General features: G+C 46.1%; 1 protein-coding gene across 1 annotated transcript; it reads right to left on the reverse strand.

Moving 5' to 3' along the window:
- Positions 1-3,963: 3,963 nt before the first annotated feature.
- Positions 3,964-21,071, reverse strand: LOC144152193 (uncharacterized). Its single transcript, XM_077683421.1, has 5 exons — positions 20,888-21,071; positions 15,555-15,709; positions 12,514-12,578; positions 11,548-11,628; positions 3,964-4,194 (listed from the first exon to the last, which is right to left on the reverse strand). The coding sequence occupies exons 1-5, from the start codon at positions 20,993-20,995 to the stop codon at positions 4,058-4,060; spliced, it is 546 nt and encodes a 181-aa protein (XP_077539547.1). The 5' UTR covers positions 20,996-21,071; the 3' UTR covers positions 3,964-4,057.
- Positions 21,072-21,541: the final 470 nt, after the last annotated feature.

The raw sequence follows: 21,541 nt of genomic DNA on the forward strand, positions 1-21,541 counted from the left end.
GTAGTTATTTTACAAAGCGCGAAAGAAGAAAAACTACCATGCGCGGTTTGCGGCGGCCGCACCAACTAAGGCTGTGACGTTGAGAGGAGGGGCGCCGTGTTTGGACAATGCCCAAGGTTAGCAATCACACAAGTTTCGGTTTCGGTTCTGTAAAACATAACCAATGGCTTTGTTGGATGGGCATTCTCAATATCTCAGTAATCATCGTACCGCGCTTCTGCCATGTTGTCGGCTGTAAAATGCACAAGATAAGCCTCCCAGGACGGCTTGTAGTCGTAGCATTCACTAGCCGAGACCTACGCAGTGCATGAACGCCCTCCGCGTACCCGCAGACACCCAAATGTCATGCGCTTTTCCCCCATATTTGGAACTGGCCTCCCTCGAGCCTGTATCGTAAAAAGCGTGTTCGCACCAGGTCAAGGGTCTGTTCATTCTGGCCTGTGCCCACTGCCTGCAAGCAGTCGGTGCTTATGGCAACAGCACGCCAACGAGAACTCGCTAGCGCGCCAGTGCCAGCCTGCGCGCGTTTTGTGAACTAGTTCGTGTAGCCATGAACGTTGCGACTCCAAAAAAGGTGAACTCAATATAGAAAACATCGGCGGAAAACAAAAAAGTTAACTTACAAAAAAAAAACACGTACCCGCGGGGATTCGAACTCGTGACTCGCAAAACATTTGCGATGATTTTCTAGCGCCCCAGACTGCTAGGCCACGGTGCGGGACGCGAATGCCTTGCTAATATAGGGTATATATTGTACAACCGGTTTACACTTTTATTTAGTTTCGGCATTTCAAGCCGCTTAGGTGACTATTTGTTGTACTGCGATCGTGCAGTAAGCGTCGCCCGAGTTTCCACAGTAGCTCACTTCTAGCACTTGCATTTCGTAGACGGAAAAGCGTTCGCAGATGCGTAGTCGTGCTGCTGACCGCGGTGCTTGTTCGCCCAGCGCAAAAAAGTGCTTCCCGCGCCCTAGTTTTACGCTGTACGGTAAAAATATCAGTTGATTTTATTTCCTTAGTACCTATATTGACTTCGCTGACTCTTCTCCCGCCTTCAAGAGGCCTTATATTTTCCTACTGGCGTACCAGTCAGCGAAGCGTCGCGTGTGCAGCGCTTGTGTGAAGCGACCTTGACTTGGAGCTATATACAGTGTACAAACAAACCAAGTAAAGAAAGGCACATTCTTCCATTCACAAACGTGTCCTGGCTTCGTTTCAACTAAGCGAACGAATTGCGACCAAGCAATTTTTCTTAACCTCCTTGATTGCGACGACCCGCCGGCGGCCGGCGGACGAAACGCTGGGCCGACTGACTCTGTCGGCCGGGGAGCCGTGCAGTAGCGCAGCCGTGGCGCAGCCAATTGCCAGCTCATCCCCTCCTGACGTCACACGAAAACGCCACAGAAAATGGGCGAGCGTAAAGAGAGGAGGACAGCGTTTTCGAATTAGTTTTTCTACTAAATAAAATCGCGTAAACGCGCCTAGAGTGGTCGAAACATGGCCTGGGGACTCCGGACTACAATTTGCGCTAGTAATCCCGCAATGTTTACATATCACTTCAGTGTCCCTTTAAATGGCGCAGCAGTTGTAGATTGATGGACATGAAGTTGGGTTTTCTTACCGTTGTGGTGTCGTAGTTGACGTCGGCGGAATGGAATTTCAATAAACTTATGTTGAGCAAGGCCAGGGTGAGCTCGTCGTTTTGGTCGACGTTCTCTAGCGGAGGCTCTATCGTCTCCGCTATCGTCTCTAGCGGAGGCTTTGCCCGCCGAACCTCTCGAAGCAAAGCGGCCTCTTTCCCCTTGACCGGATAAACTATCCGCGGTCGGGCCATTTAGAGTCAATGATCAGCTACTGCAGCTTCGACACTTCTGCGGTACATAGCGCATGCGCACTACGACACGACGACGAACGAGCGAAAGGGGTGCGCTATGACGTGTCTTTCTCGTTCCGAGCAAGTGTTGCCACGATACCGCGAACGCTGAAGTTCTTGTGGCCAATGAATGCCAATCTCCCCAAGTGGGTATGCTTGGCTTGGCGAACGCGCGCTCGGTGCACGCGTGCACAAGCGCTGGGTACTTTTCAAGCTTGTCTTTCTGCTTCACGTCGCTTGAATTGCTGAAGGGTACAAATTATTGCGACATTGGGGTTTTAATCATAAAGAACTTTCATTTTACGGCCTCTGTCTTTCCAGAGACAAACTAATATTTTGAGGTCCTTATGAATTAAACTAAGGTATTTAGCCCTGGCCAATCCCTCCTTGTGGGTACGTTCCAAAATTTTGAGGGCATTATCATCACCACTTTTCTTGGTATTTTGAACTGCGGACACCATACACAAACAATTTGCTCAACAGACTCGCTGTTTAAAAAGCGCGGTACCAGCGGAGCTGTTTGCATGAGATCTCACAGGCGCGGATATGGCTTTAATTTTACTCGTAAAATGTGACCGTGTGTCACATTATTACGAGAAGTTTCAAGACTTGTGTTCCAACCAACGTTTGACTTGTGTACTGTAAAATTCACCGTGGCGGTTTACTAAAAGCACTGGATTTTTCGAAGCAATTACACTAAATATTCTCCTGGCCTACTCAACCGGGCTAGATAAAAAAACTTGAGTGGCTGTACTTGCCACCTTCATGCATCAAGCTTTCTTAACACCCCTCAATACAGGTGTAGAAATGTTCAGAAAATTTGAGACCGCAAGGTATGATGACAGACGACAATATACAACACCATTAGAGGTGTGATAATCATGTCGTGGCGTCCACTTTTCTGATGGAAGCGAAAAGCAAAAACGGCCGTGTGCACGAAATTTCGGCGCACCTTAAAGATCCCCAGGTGGTAAAAGAAAATCCCAAGCCTTCCACTACTGCGCGCCACATCGCCTGCGTTGCGCCGGCGATGGGGCGCAACGGCAAACAATCGGCAAACAATCAATCAAATCAACCAATAAGCATCTCGCTTGTTTTATTCTCATCCTTGGTGAATGTTTGCACGCCTATTTTCACCAATATCTACCCACGTGCTATTCACTAAACTGACATGTAAATACGCGCTTCGTTGTGTGCTTTTTTCCGCTATGTTGAATTTTAATGGTTGTAAAATATTACTGCGGGAATACTGACCTCGTCTATGTCCCCCTAAGCCTAAGTCTAAGCCTCATTTTCTCTCTAGTGTCTCAGCGCCTCAAATTCTGTTGCTTGGTTGACGAAGTGCAGGTTTAGATTTACGTACAGCAGGTAAAAGAGTTTGCTTGAGTTGGAGCAGTGTATTACCTAGTTGATTGTACAAGAGTGATGTTTCGTTCCGTAGCTTTTCTGAAATCAGGTACCTTCACCGGGCTCTTCGAAACCCTATCTGTCACTCCAGAAGCAGCTGTTACTTTTGGAAAACAATTATGCGCATGCAAGCGATAACACGCTGATTGATCGGCAAACAGTTTTTGAGGTCTTTGACGTAAGCCCTCTTACTGCTTAAATGTTGATAGGAGGCTTTCAGAGTTTTTCCTATTTCAAGTCCGTAGCCTCTCTTAGAATAAATCGGCGCGCTTTTCTCTAACGGCATCTCCGTAATTCTTTAGGACATCTATGATTTTTATGTTGTATTTTTTGCCGTTTCATTTTTTAAATCTCTATCAGCGTTGTTTCCAACTTGTGTCTATGTACTGCATCAACTCCGCCAACAAGGCTTGTAAATAGAGCTATGTGCCGTTTTGTAACGTCGCTGGAATGAAAACAGAAATGCTTGTGTTTTTTTTTTAATTTTGACAGGTTATTTATGTGTCCACTTTAGACAAAGCCATCGCAGCGGTCTGGATTTTTCATTCCACCATTAGTGTAATTGAGTTTTATCGGGCTACTACAGAGAAACCTTTGTGGCGTACCATCTGTATAACGATCATTCTAGCGTGACGGCTTCTTACATGGCGCTATAGCACGCATAAACACACAACAGTCCTGGTATTGTGCAAATCAATTTTATTGCTATGTTGTGCACTTGCGGTTTTATTTCAGGGCGATTTTCGCGCCGGATATGCTAATCGATGCAGCTTCATGCTCAGTAGTCGCCTTCGCCGTCGGGGCATAGATCCCTGCTGTGGGCAGGTACTTTAACGCCACAGAATTCCACAAACTTATCGATGCAGTGCTGTGGCACGGAATCTTTAACTGCTCTATCGCTCCACAGAACGCAGTCTGAAAGGAAAAAAACGACAAGCACGGAGTCCTATTGCCAAACAAGTCGGAGGAACTCTCATAATCATTATCTTATATAAGCAAAAAAAAAAAACACTAAGAGGGCCAGAGAACCCTCATGACCACCATGCAGTACTTTCGCCATATAAATACGGGTCAGTTTCGTGACACTCAGAGTGTTTGTGTTTTGTTTTTTGAAATTTCAGAGAATCATACGGACTTGCTACTTATCGAGGCATGGGACATATTCGGGCATGGGACATGGCACTTGGTACATATGCAGGCAGGATTGAAGTGTGGTGGATTACTTCATTTATGAAGAGAAAGCTAATCACATTAATCGAAATCTGTTGTTATTTTACCATGATTACGGAAGAGTTAAAACGCTATAAAAATGCGGTGCAGCAAGTAGTCTACGCGTGGAGCTCATTGTGTCACGCGTCACAGCATATAGCCGCACAGTATGAGAAGCGGGCGGACACAAGTATTGGGAGAGTCGCTTTTAAGAGGATTCACGAATAAATACTTCCGTCAATGCACACTGCCTCACTACAAGTGGACTTTTGTTTTCTTGCAGCACAGCTACTGAATGCTTTCTGGAGAGAGCTATAATACCGTTGGCACGTCAGGCCCTACCCATGAATCTGCTTTATTACTCATTCCTGAACCGATATTTGGAGAAGCAATCAGGGCTGTGCAGCATACTTAAGAATGTATTCTGGATTATATATATCGCGATACATGCGTTGGGTGCCTAAAACACTGGTACTAAGATACATTTGGGTTTGACGAATGGGCCATTTCAGGGATACTGTTAAGAGGAAAGGGACAACAAGCAATGGTGTATTACCAGGTATTTCAGCAAAGCAGTTCAAGCAGGAGAAGTCACAAGTGAGGCAAGGTGGCCGCGGTATGAGCGAAGGCTAATCCTCATCTTCCTTTTCGTTTCCCGTAAGTACTACCCGCATATCCGACATAGCACACGCACATAGCCCCATGGTCTTTCATGCTGGAAGCATGTGCTTTCGCCGCATAATCCCCGGAGCATAACCCCCGGGAGGAAAAGTGCCGTCTCGGTGCTAGGTACGGCTTTAGTCCTGCGACATGAACAATATCTGCTGGACGGCAACTTGGTGAACCCGGTCGGACCGTCAACGAGGAAAGCCAGCATAGTGCATGGTGTTCCGTCACAACAGAGAAAGGTCGGCCGTAGAGGTAGGCGCGCAATTTGGCAATGGCCCACACCAAGGCGAGACGCTCGCGTTCTGTGACCGAGTAATTGTGCTCGAGTGTAGACAGGAGACGACTGGTATATGCAATAACGCGTGCGCAAACATTTGTTTGCTCCAGAACAGCTCCTCTGCGGCGGCCTCTGGCGTCTGTCGGAACCTCGGTTGTGGGTCGAAATGCCCCAAAATAAGGATTCCGTAAGCAGGGAAACCAAGGATGAAAACACTTGTGCTTGATTGGGCCCAAAGAAAAAGTTGCGTTATTGCCAAGAAGCTTCGTGAGGTGACGGGGGATAGTCGCAAAGTGCTGTAAAAACCGGCGAAAGTATGAGCACAGGCACACAAAGTTGGGCACTTATTTCGTAGACTGCGGCTACGGTTGACTGCGCGAATTTTATCGGTGGTCAGGTCTTACTCCATGGGCATCAGGAAGGTGGCTAATAATGGTTATTTGGCTGTGCGCGAAGCGACATTTCCTCGAGTTTAACTGAAGATCCGCCCAACAGAACACTTCAAGTACATCGGAAAGTCGGTGAAGGTGAGTATCAAAATCGGGGTAAATACAATGACGTCCTCTAGGTAATAGAGGCATGTGGATCATTTAAGCCATATAATATGCCATCGTGCGTTCGAATATGGCTGGCGCATTGCAAAAGCCTAACGAGATTACTTTGAATTGATAGAGGCCATCTGGTATTACAAAGGCAGTCTTCTCTCGTTCATCAAACGCAATTTGCCAGTATCCGGATCGGAGGTCGATAGAGGAGAAGTATTTTGCGCCATGGGGGCAATTCAGGGCATCATCTATACGAGAGACAAGGTACACGTCTTTTTCGGTAACCGTGTTTAGGAGGCAGTAATCGACACAAAAACGCCAGCTGCCATCGTCTTTCCTTACTAAAACGACGGGTGAGGCCCAAGAACTTGAAGAAGGTTAGGCTATATCTTTTCGGAGCATGGAATGACCTCGTGGATGATTTTACGCTCAGTTTGGGACACGCAAAAAGGCCTTCGGTGAATGGGACGGGCATCACCGGTGTTGATGCGATGTTTCACAGTGATTGCCTTACCGAGTGTACTGTTTTCAAAATCAAAAATGTCTCGATAAGAGTACAGAAGATGTAGGAGCTCACCGCCTCTGCAGGGGATAGATCGTCTGAAATCGTTGCAGCTTAACGGTGGTCGGGTTCTGGAATGGGTGGGTAGTCGTTGGAATTACGCGAGTTATCGTCGATGGTCAGGGCGGGAACGTGGTAATCATCGAGAAGGGACATCGGTTGGAGTGACATGCCGTTGGGAAGGAGCTGCGCCGAGGAGCCGAAGTTGATGAACGGTAGCTTAACGTGGTTGTCAAGTACAGTGACGATAGTGTAAGGCAGCGCCACACTACACATGATAAGCACCTCAATGACGCGCGAAACCTTGTATAGGACATTTGCAACTGGTGGGCTCGGCATCAATGGGACATTGGCGGCAGTATACGATGGTAACCGGGTGGGGTAGGCGGATACGAACCGTGACTTCTGCTTAATTTCGTCTAACGCCACGTCAGAATACGGTAGCTCAAGAATGGGCGGATAGAAAATCAAGACCGTGAATAAGGTCACGAGGGCATTGGTCCAACACTGTGAAAAGAACACAGTTTGTTGGTCAGCGATGTTGACGCGGGCAGCACATACTCCGGCAACGGAAGGCGTACCTCCTTCAGATACACGCATAGTACAAGAAGGGGCAGGGGCCTGTACATTGCGAAGGCGACGACAAATGGCAGCAGTCATAATAGAAATTTGTCCACTAGTGTAAATGAGGGCCATGACGGTTACACCGCCTACCTGTACTTTCAGTACACTATGTTGAGCCGGTACCGTATCGTACGAAGCTTTCGGGCAGGGGTCAAAAATGCAGCGTCACCTTCGCGAGCTGCATTTCTGTATTTTTTTTACGTCCACTCTGTTCTTGCGACTAGAAACGGCGAGGCTGAGGCGAGCGGGACTGGCGGAGCTGTGGAGATGGAGCACAGCTGAATCGAGAAGCGTGGGCATACGGCTGCAGGTCGGGATTCATGGAACGGCGATGTCTGGCGTCAGCGGGACAAAAACCAACAGAGGGCTGTTGGCGCGATGAACTCCCGCGAGACTGGCCGTAACGGGCGACATCACGAACCCAACCGCAGTTGAAGCAAATGGACTTGCCGTCCGCGGTGAGCCATTCAGCGAAATTCCTTCTCCGAGAGCGAGGAAGGCCGAAGTCAGTCCTCTGCTCGGCGAAAGCGTAGTTGGAGCAGGCATTGTGGCAATTCGCGGAGCAGGCGGTAGAAAAGCCCATGGTCGCAATTTCTTGGAGCACTACTGCCCGGATGAGGGGCACCATATCCATGCCGCTATCAGGCGCTTGGTTGGAAAAGGCCAGAGCCATAGCCTACAGTTCGCGACGTAAGACCTTAGTGATAGTTCCGGTTGGGGAAGGACTGGCTTCAGCTGCCGAAGCCGGGCATGGGGGATTGTCCTCACACGACGAAGTTGTCGCAGGGTTGGGGAGACGGACGTACTGCGGTTCGATGTGACGAATTTTTGCATGCTCGACGCGACGGTACTCTACTCTTTAATTATGGCGTCGACACTCGTGTAGTTCTTGCAAATAAGCAGTTCGAAAGCGTCGTCAGCAATGTCTTTCACTGATTTGGTGCTGTTTGCTCTAGTTGGCCTTGCGCCATAAAAATCCAACCATCATCATCATCAATGACTTTCAACGCATGCGCTACTTTGTCGTCCTAACACATCTGGTTGACATCTGGTTGTCCACCTTATGACACAGTGCGCGAACGTCCTGAATGTACGCAACATACGATTTAGTAGACGTTTGCACATGGGAGGCCAGCTGGTTTGTTGTAGCAAGGAGGTTAGTTATGGACTGCCCGAAAAGGTCATGGAGATTCTGCTCTCAGTCGTCCCGCCTGGTTACGGCGGCCTCATTGCTGTCGAACCAAGCTTTTACTGCGTCCTATAAAGAATAGCAGACGTTCGCTAGAATTGAAGTGTCATCCCAGCGGTTGCGAGAGGTCACTCGCTCATACATGCGGTGCTAGTCTTCAATGTCGACATTATTCGTACCGTTGAACGTACGGGGTTCTCTTGGGTGGTAGACGATAATGATCGGTGCCGCTCGAACCATTAGTTTGATGACATGGCCTGAGGACCAATGTACGCACCACTATGCAGCTGCGTGTTGGGTGATGCTTACCCATAAACGTTACACTCCAACCTCCACCATAAGATGTTACCAGAAAGGCACAACGAATAATAGTGTATTGCGAGGTATTTAGAGCGAAACAGTCAAAGTAGAATGGGTCGCCAGTCAGGCAAGGTGGCCGTAGTACGTGCGAGAGCCAATCCTCATGTGCCTCCCCGTGTGCCGTAAGCGCTAGCCGCATAGCCAGCATTGCCTAGGCACATAGCCCCATGGTATTTTAAGCGGGAAGCATGTCTTTGCGCTGCACCTTACTCGGAGCAATACTTTGCAAAGCACAGAAAAGAGTATTCTGGAATACAGATAAAATAAACTGATACTGAAGTGCTTTGTTTTTAAATTTCGGTGACCTCGTGTCCTCGAATACACTTTTATGAAGCATTATGTATTCTAAAACCAATGCGTGAACAAAATTAAATCGCTAATAGAATTGAATCTTGATGAGAACCACGCAACTTAAACTTCATCTGACAAAGCCACAATTAAGTGTCGAAGAACCCCTTTGTATACGTTCCTCGCCCTTTCCCTCTCATTCCACAGTTGAACGAAATCATTTCCTCTCGCCTCCAGAGTTCCTCTGTATAACTCCCTGCTGGAGCCATACAGGGGAATTCTACGGGTACCTAGGCTGCCTGGATGCCCACCTGGGTTCCCGCCACTTCAGGCACCCTAGTAGGGCCGGGTGGGGAGCGACACCTGGCGATGTCGCGCGTCGCCATTCGCTCCTGGGGCCGTTAAACATGCTGGAGAGGGCGTCATTTTTTTACCGTGAAGCACGCCATCGCCAGAAACGCTGCATTCATTGATATCAAAATGAGTGGCGACGAAAGTCTTCCTACATCAAACTCGCGCCTCCTTTTCAACCAAGCGGTTCAACAGAGCTAGTCTGCCGGCTTGCGCGCCAAGCCATTGATCGCCGACCTCGCTTTGCCCGACCGACATGCGTCGCATTAGCGCGTCGGTAGGTCCAACCTCTCGCTTTCCTTTGTGTGACTGCTCGATCCAAGAAGAGCCCGTAAACACACATGTTCCTTGTGGTGGCAATTATCCACCTGGCTGCCTCGTCAACACCGCGTCCACCATTTCAAGCTAACACTGCTGTACACAGAACGAATCCTAGGGAGAAGTATCACAGCGAATGGTAAGGCTCCAACCGAACAAAGGAAATGGTCGCCTTCTGCGACACGAAGCAAAACAAAGAATTGGCGACCCCTCAGCAAATTTCCTGCGGCGTCTGTAAGGCGTCTCTGAATCTTGTTTTTAAAGACGATAGTCTTTCTTGGAGTACTTAAACCCTGAACGTTTAGTCTGTCTGTCTGTCTCTGTGTGTGTCCGTGTGTCTGTGACACGATTCAGGCACCTGGCCAAAGAGAAACAAAGTCTGCGCAAGAGTCTTATATACCCACCACCAAATCTAAACGTCTAAGTCCGGTTTATAGGTTGATACTTGTCAACATTGTTGAACAAGAACAAAAAAAATACGCAAATATAAGACAGAAAATTAATACCTAAGTGTATTTTCAGTGTTTCTTCATAAAAAAATTATAGATGCTTGATTTTCGCAAAATGAAATACTACATCTACTGCAGAAAAAAACTAAACTGTCTCCTGCTGTCGCCCTCCCCACTATCGCTTCTGGCGGAATTTTAAAAAATCAAGCGGCAACAGTTACGAAAAATTCAACCAGATAGGTTCTACGTTCTGCATGGAACGCACCTGGACAGGACCGCGCGGCACTATAAATGTTGAAGTAGTGTGCCTCGATTCACGCGCGTCTCCACCGTACGGCAGCGCTGGCGTCGAGGTAACCGACCTGAAGCAGTGGAATGCTGTAAATTTAAATTCTTTTGAGCAAACCTTTAGCGTGTTTATCCTGGGAAGGAGCGCGACGCAAGAGGAAGAACACGAGAGGTGAGCGGGAAAGCGAAGGGAGCCATTACATTGGCAATTCTTGACAAAGACTATCGTCTTTTGTCGACGTTTGCAACGAAAGGAGCAGATACGCGGCCAATGTTTCTTCATTGGCGGCCGCCGGATACAGCCCTTGCCAAAAAACCAGACAGGAAAATTTCAGCAGAGCTCTAGTTCTTTCTGATCCAATCACTTGAATGCCGACATGCAGTTAACATACTAATAAATGTGTTTTTATTTTTGGCGGCTTTTGTGTCACTACTGACGTCATTTACGTCATTTAGGAGCGTAATTGTACGTTTTTTAACATTTTAAAGTTTTTGGGAGTTCAACAATGCCTGAGGGTGCTGGAATGGAACTGAGAAAGTTAGCAAGCCTTGATGTTTCGAAATTAACAAAGTTATGGTTTGTTTTCGAGGGCCCCTTATGTCATCTGAGAAATTTTGGTTATTCTTGTGTGTCGAGTTGCCTTTATTCCGAGTCGTGGACTGCCCCAGCATTGCAGGTTAATAAAAAAATTAGCTGACAGGGTCGCGCAGACAGAATAAATTAAGAAGTCACCGTTGTAACCGGTATTCAAAATGAAAGTAAACAGGATGAGCCATACTTTATCTGTAGTGGAGGCAACAACAGAGTGGTGAATTCTGAGGCGTTTCGTCTGACACAAGTGCATATTTTAGATGTCAGTAGTTTCACGCATACTGCTGCTCGCTATGCTGAGGTAAAAAAAATAGGACGTCCACTTTTTCTTTGCTTGAACCACTTGAGTTTGTACAAACTTTTTTAACGCAATGCATAAAGACTCTCTTGCATCTCGGCGGGAGCTGCCTTTCAGCTGTGCATTGACGTTACACAATAAGGCATCGCGGTGAACTTAAAAACCCCAGAAGGAGGTTAAGAACAATCTTAAAAGTTTTCACGGTTTTATAGAGCGACGTGATTGACCAATAAGATAGAAAGAACTTACGATATGGATTGAAATCTATGTGTTCGATAATGCAGTTCTTGTAGTCTGTGTAGACAAAGGTGCCTACGATGACCGTAGAATCTGAAATGTTTTCCAAAAACGCAAGTGATTCAGATTTCTTCTCGGCTGTTCTACTGCTGTAAATCAGTGTTAGGGAATAGAGAATCGGTAGATCATGCTTTCAAATGTGCTAACCAGGCACCCTGCATGTAGGCCACATGCTTTGTAGCTCTATAATAAGGAATGATCGTTTTATCCTGCAAACACAAACATATAGGTTAACTTCATTGTTTATTTTTATTTCTTATAAAAACAGCGTAGCTGGCATGGTGCTTGCAGGCATGAAAAAATATTGGTTTATTGTAGGCGTATTCAAAATGAAGCAATCAAGAAAATTTCAACAGGCTACAAGTTGTGCATTCGCAACCTTGCTTCGGGTGATGGAATCTTGAATACTTTTGATTTCTCTAGGGGTGTGATATCAGCCTTTGCATGAGTGTTATATTAGCATTGGCGGATGTAAAAACCTGATTTGATGTAACTATTGGATCAAGTAGAGCCCATAGTTCAGTGGGGTGGAAATGGAAGGCATAGCCACTTTAGAGACTTTTGTAATAATTACGCGAATATGGGTAAATCCATCGGTAAATGCTTAATAGTTATGCAAGACATGAAACAAATTAAGGAATAGCATACGGTCGTGAGTGGTCTTATGAAACCAATGCATTAACACTGAATGTCCAACACAGAAGATTTAGTTAAAACAGATTAAAATTGATATGATTGTATAAGTGCTCATTGTTTTAAAGGGACAAACAAACCAACGTTAAAATGCGGCAGCCTTTAAATAGGCTCATGAATAGGCTCATGGCGGCGTGTGACTGAGTTGCAGACATGTATCAATGAAATTTTGGCGACTCTTCCGGTAGTTATGTAGAAAGGTTGTAGAGAAGCAGCCAAACGTACCATCTTCTACAGTAATGTGCACTTTTCCGCCATCCACTGCCTGTTCGTGAAAAAGAACATGTTGCCTGAAAATACGCAAACAATTATGTTTTCTAGTGAACTGGTCGGAATTAGAACTTCAGTCGGGCTAATATCTCTGGTTTTTTTCTTACATTTCTTGCAGTGTCTTTTTGGAACGGCAAAAAGGCAACGCAAGGAAACATTTGCTGCGAACAGTGCACTTTGGGGATTTAGAAGCCTATAAACAATGTTTAATTACAATTTCAGACAATCCGTCCAAGAAACAAGTAAACGCGTTTGAAGGAGAAAGTATTTTGGTGAAAAAAGCGCTGATATACAGGAATCAAAAGAAACAAAAACAGGCTGGAAATTTGCTCCATTAATTGGCTGCATTTTATACAATATTATGATAATAGCTTGGGTACTGTTACTCCACAAGTTATTGGGAATTTACTGTACAATGTGCGGTAAAATTGATTTTCAGAATATTATAACTGCCTCGACATATTCGGCATTACAATCATAGTCCTTCTCATGCCCCGTAAAAAGCGGTACTTCCTGCACGATAAGCGTGTGATGCAAGGGTAAGCATACCTATTGACCAACACATACTACTACTACTACTACTACTACTACTACTACTACTACTACTGCTAATACTATTACTACAACTGCAACCGCCTATTCCCAAAACATTCTCGTCTCAGCTATTCGCTGGGCTCTCGACCTGCGCAAACTTTCATCCCGCTAGGCTTCACTGATATTATCCCACTATTGAACATTTTTTCTGGCAAGAGTTGATAATTAGTGTTGTGAACAGCCCTTTGATAGGCTTAGTGCTTTATTTGTGAAAGGAAAGGAGAATTCAGGGTCTCTAGGCACGCGAAAGCAGACGTCGGCGCTGGTCCCGAAGTGCTGAAGCAGCGAGTCGTGGTCATTGTACTATTTCAGAACTCGCAGGATCCAGTAGCCGTCACGACAGGGTTGAATGTGACTAGCGGCGACAAAACGAGGATAGCTGCTAACAACCAAAGGAGCGACATGCAGCCAATGCCATTTCCAAAAGCAAGCAAACGTCGTCACTAAGATGGTTACGGTGAAAAGCAAGGTTAGCGCGCTGTGTTCGGGAAGTATGTGAAAAAAGCCGCTTCACCTGCTGCTAAAGCCTGAGCAAGACTGGCGCATCGGGCCGAGTGTCAAGCTTGGCAGGTGCAGAAATGAAACACCGAGGCATTTGCCAGGTTCCACCAATGAACCTTCCAATATTTCTTTCTTCAAAAGCAAGTAAGACGCATACGTATAATTGGTCAGTAGGGCGTATGGAACAAAAAAAGGTTACAGATTTCGCATAAAGCCTCCGGCATGGATGACGAAGAAAATGCCGACTTTAAAAAAAAGAGCAATAGAATGAATGCTCAAAGTAAAACTGTCTTTGTCAGGGAAGCTCTACCAAACCATCAAAGTAAATAAAAAAAATTAGGAAAATTTGTAACTGGGTGGAATTGGAACGCAGGGCCTTCGGACAGGACGCATCTAGGAAGCATGCTCCCCAGGTTCAACGAGAGCTTTTTTTTCCTCGCGGTTTTTTAGGGGCGAAGCTCCTTAAGTCATGGGTCTGTCCATCCCTTGAGTCTCGTGGTACGTGACCGCCGCATGCTTTCGGAGATGTCGCAAAGTGGGCCGCGTTGCACGCGCAAGAACCGGCTGCAACCGGCAGCGCAAACTCGGCACCGGGAGCACCAGCTTGTCTGTGTTCGCCAACGGAGGCGCGAGCGCACGTGCACTGCGAGGGGGAGATCACGCAAAAGATCACGCCACGAACGCAGGCAGTCGTTCTCGGAGATCGAACGAGACGCAAGGACCTTTGCTCGTTTCCTCTCGTCTTGTTCGGGCACAAGTTCGCCCTAAATAAAAGTTCTTTCTTTACCGTTGTGTCCCATCCTACGTGACAAATTGTGGTGGAGGTGCGGGGTAGTCCTCGATGGCGCGGGGTCTTTCACCAGGTCTGGGCCTGGGAGCATTGACTCCGAAAATAAAAGTTGATTTGTACAATGTACGCACACAGTCTTACGTCTTTCTTAATGATGTAATGGGCGAACTTTCACGGGAGAGTTACGGTTACCGATGATCTCCCCCTCTCGAGCTTCGCCCCACTTATCATCATTCATTCCGTGGATATGGCGTGATTTTTTTTGCACAAACCGGTGGTGCAGGTAATATGTACACCTATTTACAATTACGCACATTTACCAGTGGGTTAACTTTAATATAGAAAAACAAATCTAAAATCACATGACGACTAAAATGTGAGAACGGGCTTGTTGCTTGCATGTTACATCAGCTCAGGGACATATATTAACGAAAGAGACAACCGAGGCGCTGACTTACAAATGTAATGTTTTAGAAAAAACACTAAACCAGCCGCCCCTATAACACGTAAACATGATGTGCCCTTGCAATAAATTCTGATGTATACCCCAAGAGTCGGAAAATGTATTTTTGTATAGGTTACAGAATTTCTCAGTATGAATTTCTAAACTCTGATGCTGAGTTTGTGAACATCGATTATAGCATTGCCAGCTGTGTGAATTGATTATAAATTTGTGGCATCATTTTTGGAATTGTATTATTGACGCGAGACATGTTTGTCTGCACTTGCCTCGAATAAATTGTATGTACCTGTTTATGACGAAGAGTCCTTTGCCTATGAATCCACTACAAATGAATGTATTGTACGTCCTTTAAGAATAACCCTTTCTTTTATGAAAAAGCACATGGTGCGCCAACAGTATCAAGTATAAGGCGGATCAAGCATCCCACGATATCATACGCAATACAACATGGCGGCGCACACTTAAGTGGCATTATGATTCGATTCAACACTAATGCTGCCACATTCAATAGAGCAAAAAAGAGTGATTAGGGGCACTAGAATTTCTGCATTGTTAGTTTCGGTTGTGGTACATTCTTGTAAGCAATATTTTGATTACGGAAGTTTACTTTCGCCGCAAAAATGCTTTGGAAAGCAAAGGAAGTCTTACGGTGGCGTCGTGTCTCCTGGTGCTTGAAGCATCCAGATATATTCTGATGTGCGTGTTTCAGGGTTGATGGATATTTGGTACGCCCACAAGCATTCAAACATTGTGTCATTGTTTACATTTGCAATGGACATAATTGACTTGAAATTCTCCATTATCTGTAGAAAAATATAAAAAAGCAAACATCAGCACATGATTACATGACTGGTTAAGAGCACAAAAGAGGGAGTTAAAGCTCCTGAGCGGATGTCAACATCATGTTGTGGCCACATGCCGTTAGCTTTTCTGGTACAAGCTTTTGCACAGGTCTAAACGAAAACATAACTTGCACCCTGTGGTAATTTTGCCCAAAGGTGAGAGCGAGGGGGATTATAAAAAGCACAACAAATGACGCATTGCAGAACCTATGAATATGAAGATAAACATGGTACGTACATTTGTAGCATTTTTGGCAATAACGCTGTATTATTATAACAAACAACCTCAATATTGCGTACATAAGTGCTTGTCACGTTCTTTGTTCACACAAAATTTGCGCACCAATTTGTTTTGGGCAACTGTATCTAGGAAATATGTTTTAGAGATAATAGCTTTCACGCGCACCAGGTTACACAACAATGCGCACGTCTTACGGCATAGCTCTATACACTTCGACAATGCCTCTGTACGTACCCAGGATAGTCCTTTGCCGAAACAGTGTGGACGCGCCAAAAAAAGCCGGCTTGGGGAGAAGTTAGCAGCCAGAGGAGAGAGAATGTGTGGGTCCTTCACCTTGGAGAGGCACGTGTTGGTGAAGTACATACGTTCTCGCTGCTTCCGCATGGAACGCGCACGTGTCAAGTGTGAGTGAACAAGTAGAAAGGAAAGGTGTGGATATTTGACCTGGCTCTTACGATTGATTGTAGGGTTTAACGCTCCGACGCAACGCAGGTCATGAGGCGCGCCGTAGTGGGGGGCCGGAATAATTTTGCCTACCTGGGGATCTGTAACGTGCGCCGAAATCTCGCATACACGGGCGTTTTTGCTTTCCGCCTCCATCAGAAAAGCAGCCGCAGCGGCCAGGAATTGAACCCGCGTCCTCACCTGGCTCTTTTGACCTTGACCTGCAGCGTGACATACCGCAGCCTGCAGAAGGTGCGCACGCGCACAAGTTGAGGGGGAAAGTGGAAAGAAAACGCCTGTCTGGGCGGGAACACCTTACCATCTATGGTACCCTTGCCCAGGGGCCCAGGGCATTTGAAGAATACGGGAATGGTGGACGCCCTACTTGCGGCAGGACACTCATTACCATCGGCGGCTATATCTGGGGCTATATCTGGGATTTTAAAGTAGCTCGCTGAGTATAGCTCGCTTTTGTTCCTTGTACACTGGGACTTGAGGGTGTGAAATAAACGCAAACACGCCAAATGAGACGTATATTATATTCAAAATTGAAAAGATGCTTAGTTTTATGCACTCCTCGAACTACCCAGCTCTGCCCCCGGTTCAACAGATGCACTTAAAGCTCCGGTGGTGGTCCACCTTCACAGAGTAGAATGGCAGCGACCTTTTTCTAAGTTTTGGTTCGCCGCACAGCAGTGGATTTCGGTAGACGTAGTGTTGCACGATTGTTGCAGTGTTGCAATGACGTTGTCAAAGTGAACGTCACACGTTCATCTTGACTACGTAGGTTACATTCGAGGGGTGTAACGGGGGCCCTTGATACTTGTTCCACGAAACTCAGTTGTGTTAGGAAGACTTCATGCGCTTTAGGACGACAGCCAAGCAGCTGGTCCCGAGCATGACGAGTCAGGCCTCCCGGCACATGGCGAGCTTTTATCGCAACCCAGTTCAGGTCCAGAGAGTGACGCTAGCTACAAAAGTATTTTACATTGCTGATTCATCATCGTCATCGTCATCACCGCCAGCCTATCTACGCCCACTGCAGGGCAAAGGCCTCTACCATTAATCTCCAATTATCCCGATCCTGTGCTAACTTCGACCAATTTATACCCCGCAAACTCCTGGATCTCATCTGTCCATCTAACTTTCTGCCGCCCCCTGCCACACCTGCCTTCTCTAGGGATCCACTCTGTCATTCTTAATGACCAACGGCTATCTTGCCTTCGCAGTACATGCCCTGCCCACGTCCATTTCTTCTTAATTTCTTCTAATATATGTCATTAATACGCGTTTGTTCCCTGACCCACTTCGCGCTCTTCTTGCCCCTTCATGTTACACCTATCATCTTCCATTCTATTGCTCGCTGAGTCGTCCTCAATTTAAGTTGAACCCTCTTAGTGAGCCTCCAAGTTTTTGCCCCGTAGGTGGGTACCAGTAAGATGCATCTGTCATACACTTTCTTCTTCAGGGATACTTTCTCCAGCTGTCACACAGGTAAGATGCCGCTGTCATACACTTTCTTCTTCTTCAGGGCTACCAGTCATTATCTGAGAATACCTACCGAATGTACTCCACCCCATTCTTATCGTTCTAATTAGCTCTGCCTCATGGTTGAGATCAGGGTTGGGACAACTTGGCCTAAGCAGATATATTCGCTTACCACTTCCACTGCCTCGCCACCTATCTCAAACCGCTGTGCTGTCCTGAGGCTTTTGATCATTACTTGCGTTTTCTGCGCATTAATTTTCAGGCCCATGGTTATACTCTGCTTGTCCAGTGCGGTGAGCATGCTTTGCAATTCGTCCCCCGAGTTACTTAGCAAGGCAACGTCATCAGCAAATCTGAGGTTACTGAGGTGTTTTCACTTCACCTGTACTCCCACCTGTTCCCAATGCAATGTTGTGAATACTTGTGAACAGGCTGTGAATGAGATCGGAGAGATTGTGTCTCCTTGTCTGACGCCTTTTCTTATAGTTATTTTACTGCTCTCCTTATGAAGGATGATGGTAGCTGTGGACCCATTGTAAATATCCTCTAGTATTCTTATATAATGCTTGTCTACACCCTGGTTCCGTAATGCCTGAATGACTGTTGAGGTTTCGACCGAGTCAAATGCTTTCTCATAATCTATGAAGGCTATATAGCGGGGTTCCGTATGCTCTGCGCACTTCCCTATCACCTGCTTCATCGCGTGATTATGGTCCATTTTTGAATAGCCTTTACTAAACCCTCCTTGTTGTTCAAGTTGGCTGAAATCTAAGGTGTCAGAAATTCTGTTAGCAATTACCATGGTCAGTACCTTGTAGACGACTGACAGTAAGCTGATCAGCCTGTAATTTTTCAAGCCTTATATGTCACCTTTCTTATTGATTAGGATTATGTTCGCGTTCTTCGAAGACTCCGGTACACTCGCGGTCATTACGCATTGCGTGTACAGGTTTGCCAGTTTTACTAGTACAATTTGCCCGGTATCATTCAAGAGGTCTGCTGCTATCTGATCTTCACGAGGGGCTTTGCCCCCCTTAATATTTTTCAACGCCTTTCTTACTTCTTCTGTCGTCACTGGTGGAATGTCTGTCTCCCCTGAACTACTTTCTCGTTCGGCATTATCCTGGATGTCCTCGCTACTCTACCGATCTCTAAGAACTCCTCGGCTACAAGGTACATGATATCCCTATTTGTGATGACATTGCCTTGCGTGTCTTTAAGTGCATACATCTGATCTGTCCCCACGCGAAGACGCCTCTTCACTGCTTTCAGGCTAGCTCCGTTCTTTACAGCGTATTTGATCCTCTCCATAATATACTTCCGTATGTCGGCTGTCTTACGCTTATTGATTAACTTCGAAAGCTCCGCTAGTTTTATTCTGTTAGCTGGGGTGGAGATTGTCATGGTTTGCCGTTTCCTAATTAGATCTTTCGTATCCTGGGAAAGTTTACCAGTATCCTGTCTAGCCATCGTGCCCCCGACTTCTACTGCACACTCAGTGATAATGCGTGTAAGGTTGTCGCTGGCTTCCTGCGTCGTAAACTCTGCTTCCTCGGCTATAGCTGAATATCGGTTCTGCAGCGCGATCCTGAATTCTTCTACTTTACGCCTTACGGTTAGCTCATTAATCGGGTTCTTTCGTGCTAGCTTGTTACGGTCCCTCCTCAAATCTAGCCTAATTCGAGATCTTACCATATGGTGGTCACTACATCTTACCCCTCCGAGCACTTCTACATCCTTCATGACGCCAATGTTATCGCATAATGTGAAGTCAAATTTTTATGCTCCCCATTCGGGCTCCTCCACGGCAACTTCCGGCTCTCCCGTTTGCAGAAGAAGGTATTCTTGATGCGTAAGTTATTCCGTTCTGCGAACTGGACTAGTAGGTCCCACCTTGCTATTTCTAGAGCCCAGACCATAGTTCCTTACTGCCTTGTCTCCAGCCTGATTCTAGCCCACTTTAGCATTGAAGTGTCCCATAACTACGGTATACTGTGTTTTTGCTTTAGCCATTGCCGATTCAACATCCTCATAGAAGCGCTCCACTGCCTTGTCGTCGTGGCTGGATGTGGGTGCGTGGTCCTGTATCACCTTGAGTTTGTGCTTCTTATTGAGCCTAATTACAAGACCTGCTACCCCTTCGTTAATGCTGTAGTATTATTCTATGTTGCCAGCTATGCTTTTATTCATTAAAAATCCCACTCCGAGTTCTCTTCTGTCCACTAGACCACGGTAACATAGTAACGGCTGATTGCTGATTCGCCCTTGGTTTTACCTAGCTTAAGCTGCGGAGAGCTTATCACTAGTAACTTATCCAATTACACACCAGCTCGCCCGACACAAACCTGTGGCTACTTAAGTGCAGTCATCGAGCTTCATTTTCAGCATTGCCGGGATTGCTAACAGGTGTTTTTTTTTAATTGAAAGCACTATAAGGCAGAAACTGAATACACGTCACTTCATTTCGGAGGAGCGTTTGACATCTTCATTGCGTTAAATGTACACCATTAACCTTTCAAGAAAGTTGCACAGTTCCAAAAACTGTTTAAGAAAGTTGCACTACTCTTCTTGGAAGATTGTACACATCCTCTAGAAAAACAACCAAAGTGGGAAACATGTTGCTTCGTTTCATCACTGAAGGGACACCCTGCTAATACAGTGAAATATTTCTGTTGCAAGTGTTTTCATCTAGCTGTTCCCAGGTAAATAAAAAAGCATTGGTTGAGGATGACGGGCTTCCATCATCCGGGTTGAACTATTGAATCATGACAAAAGCTCGGCTCTAGCTTTGAACAGCCGTTTGTTAAGGCTAAATTACGGTTATCAGTGAAGCAGCACCATGTATACACGTGCAGGTAAATGACTTCTTATGCCACATTGAAGCATAATAAAACACGTTTGGGCATGTCATGAAAGTTTAGTATATGTGTACGCTGGTGGTTTCTTCAAGATGAATAAACTGTTACCTTGAAACTGTCGGGGACATCTTGAGTGAGCTCACTAGGCCATGTGGAGTCTGCGAAAGCCTGCCACAGGAGTCCAGCAAGCACGGGCATGAAGCACGACCGTGTCATTGTGGCTTCAACTTTGTGTAAAGATGTTTAACATAACTAGACGTGCCGCTTATATTTAGTTTCTCCCCAGAGGCGACGTAGAGAAAACTGCTGAGGTCAGTTAATCTCATAGGGCGTGATACAACTCCTATAGGCCTGTTGTTTTTCTTTTCCTTGAGTAATTTATGGCGGAGGTCATCTACGTGGTTTATTTTATGGTTTTTCAGCACAAGCTCAATTACTAGAATAGATATGTGTTGGCCCTGTCGGACTGCACCGGTAGTTGGAGAGTACGAGTATTTCCGAAGAGCATCGCCCCCATTTGTTTTGTCGGTTGCACATCAAGTATATTGCAGCGTTGGCCGTTTCTGCTAAAACGTATTCTTCAATTAAAGGCTAAAGTCGTTTCACGTTGACGAGTTAGGCGTGCAGGAAAAAAAAGTAGCAGAATAGACAGGCAGAAGGCTATATAGAGCACACACCAAATATTGCTTTTCTGAGTTTCAGGCAAGCCTAAGTCTTGCTTTGCTTTAACAGCCACAGGAGTGATTGGAAAAATAACGTGGC

The sequence above is a fragment of the Haemaphysalis longicornis genome, unplaced genomic scaffold (assembly GCF_048455015.1).
Source record: "Haemaphysalis longicornis isolate Haplotype H1 unplaced genomic scaffold, Haemaphysalis longicornis Haplotype H1 scaffold_9, whole genome shotgun sequence".
Classification (NCBI taxonomy): Eukaryota; Metazoa; Arthropoda; class Arachnida; order Ixodida; family Ixodidae; genus Haemaphysalis; species Haemaphysalis longicornis.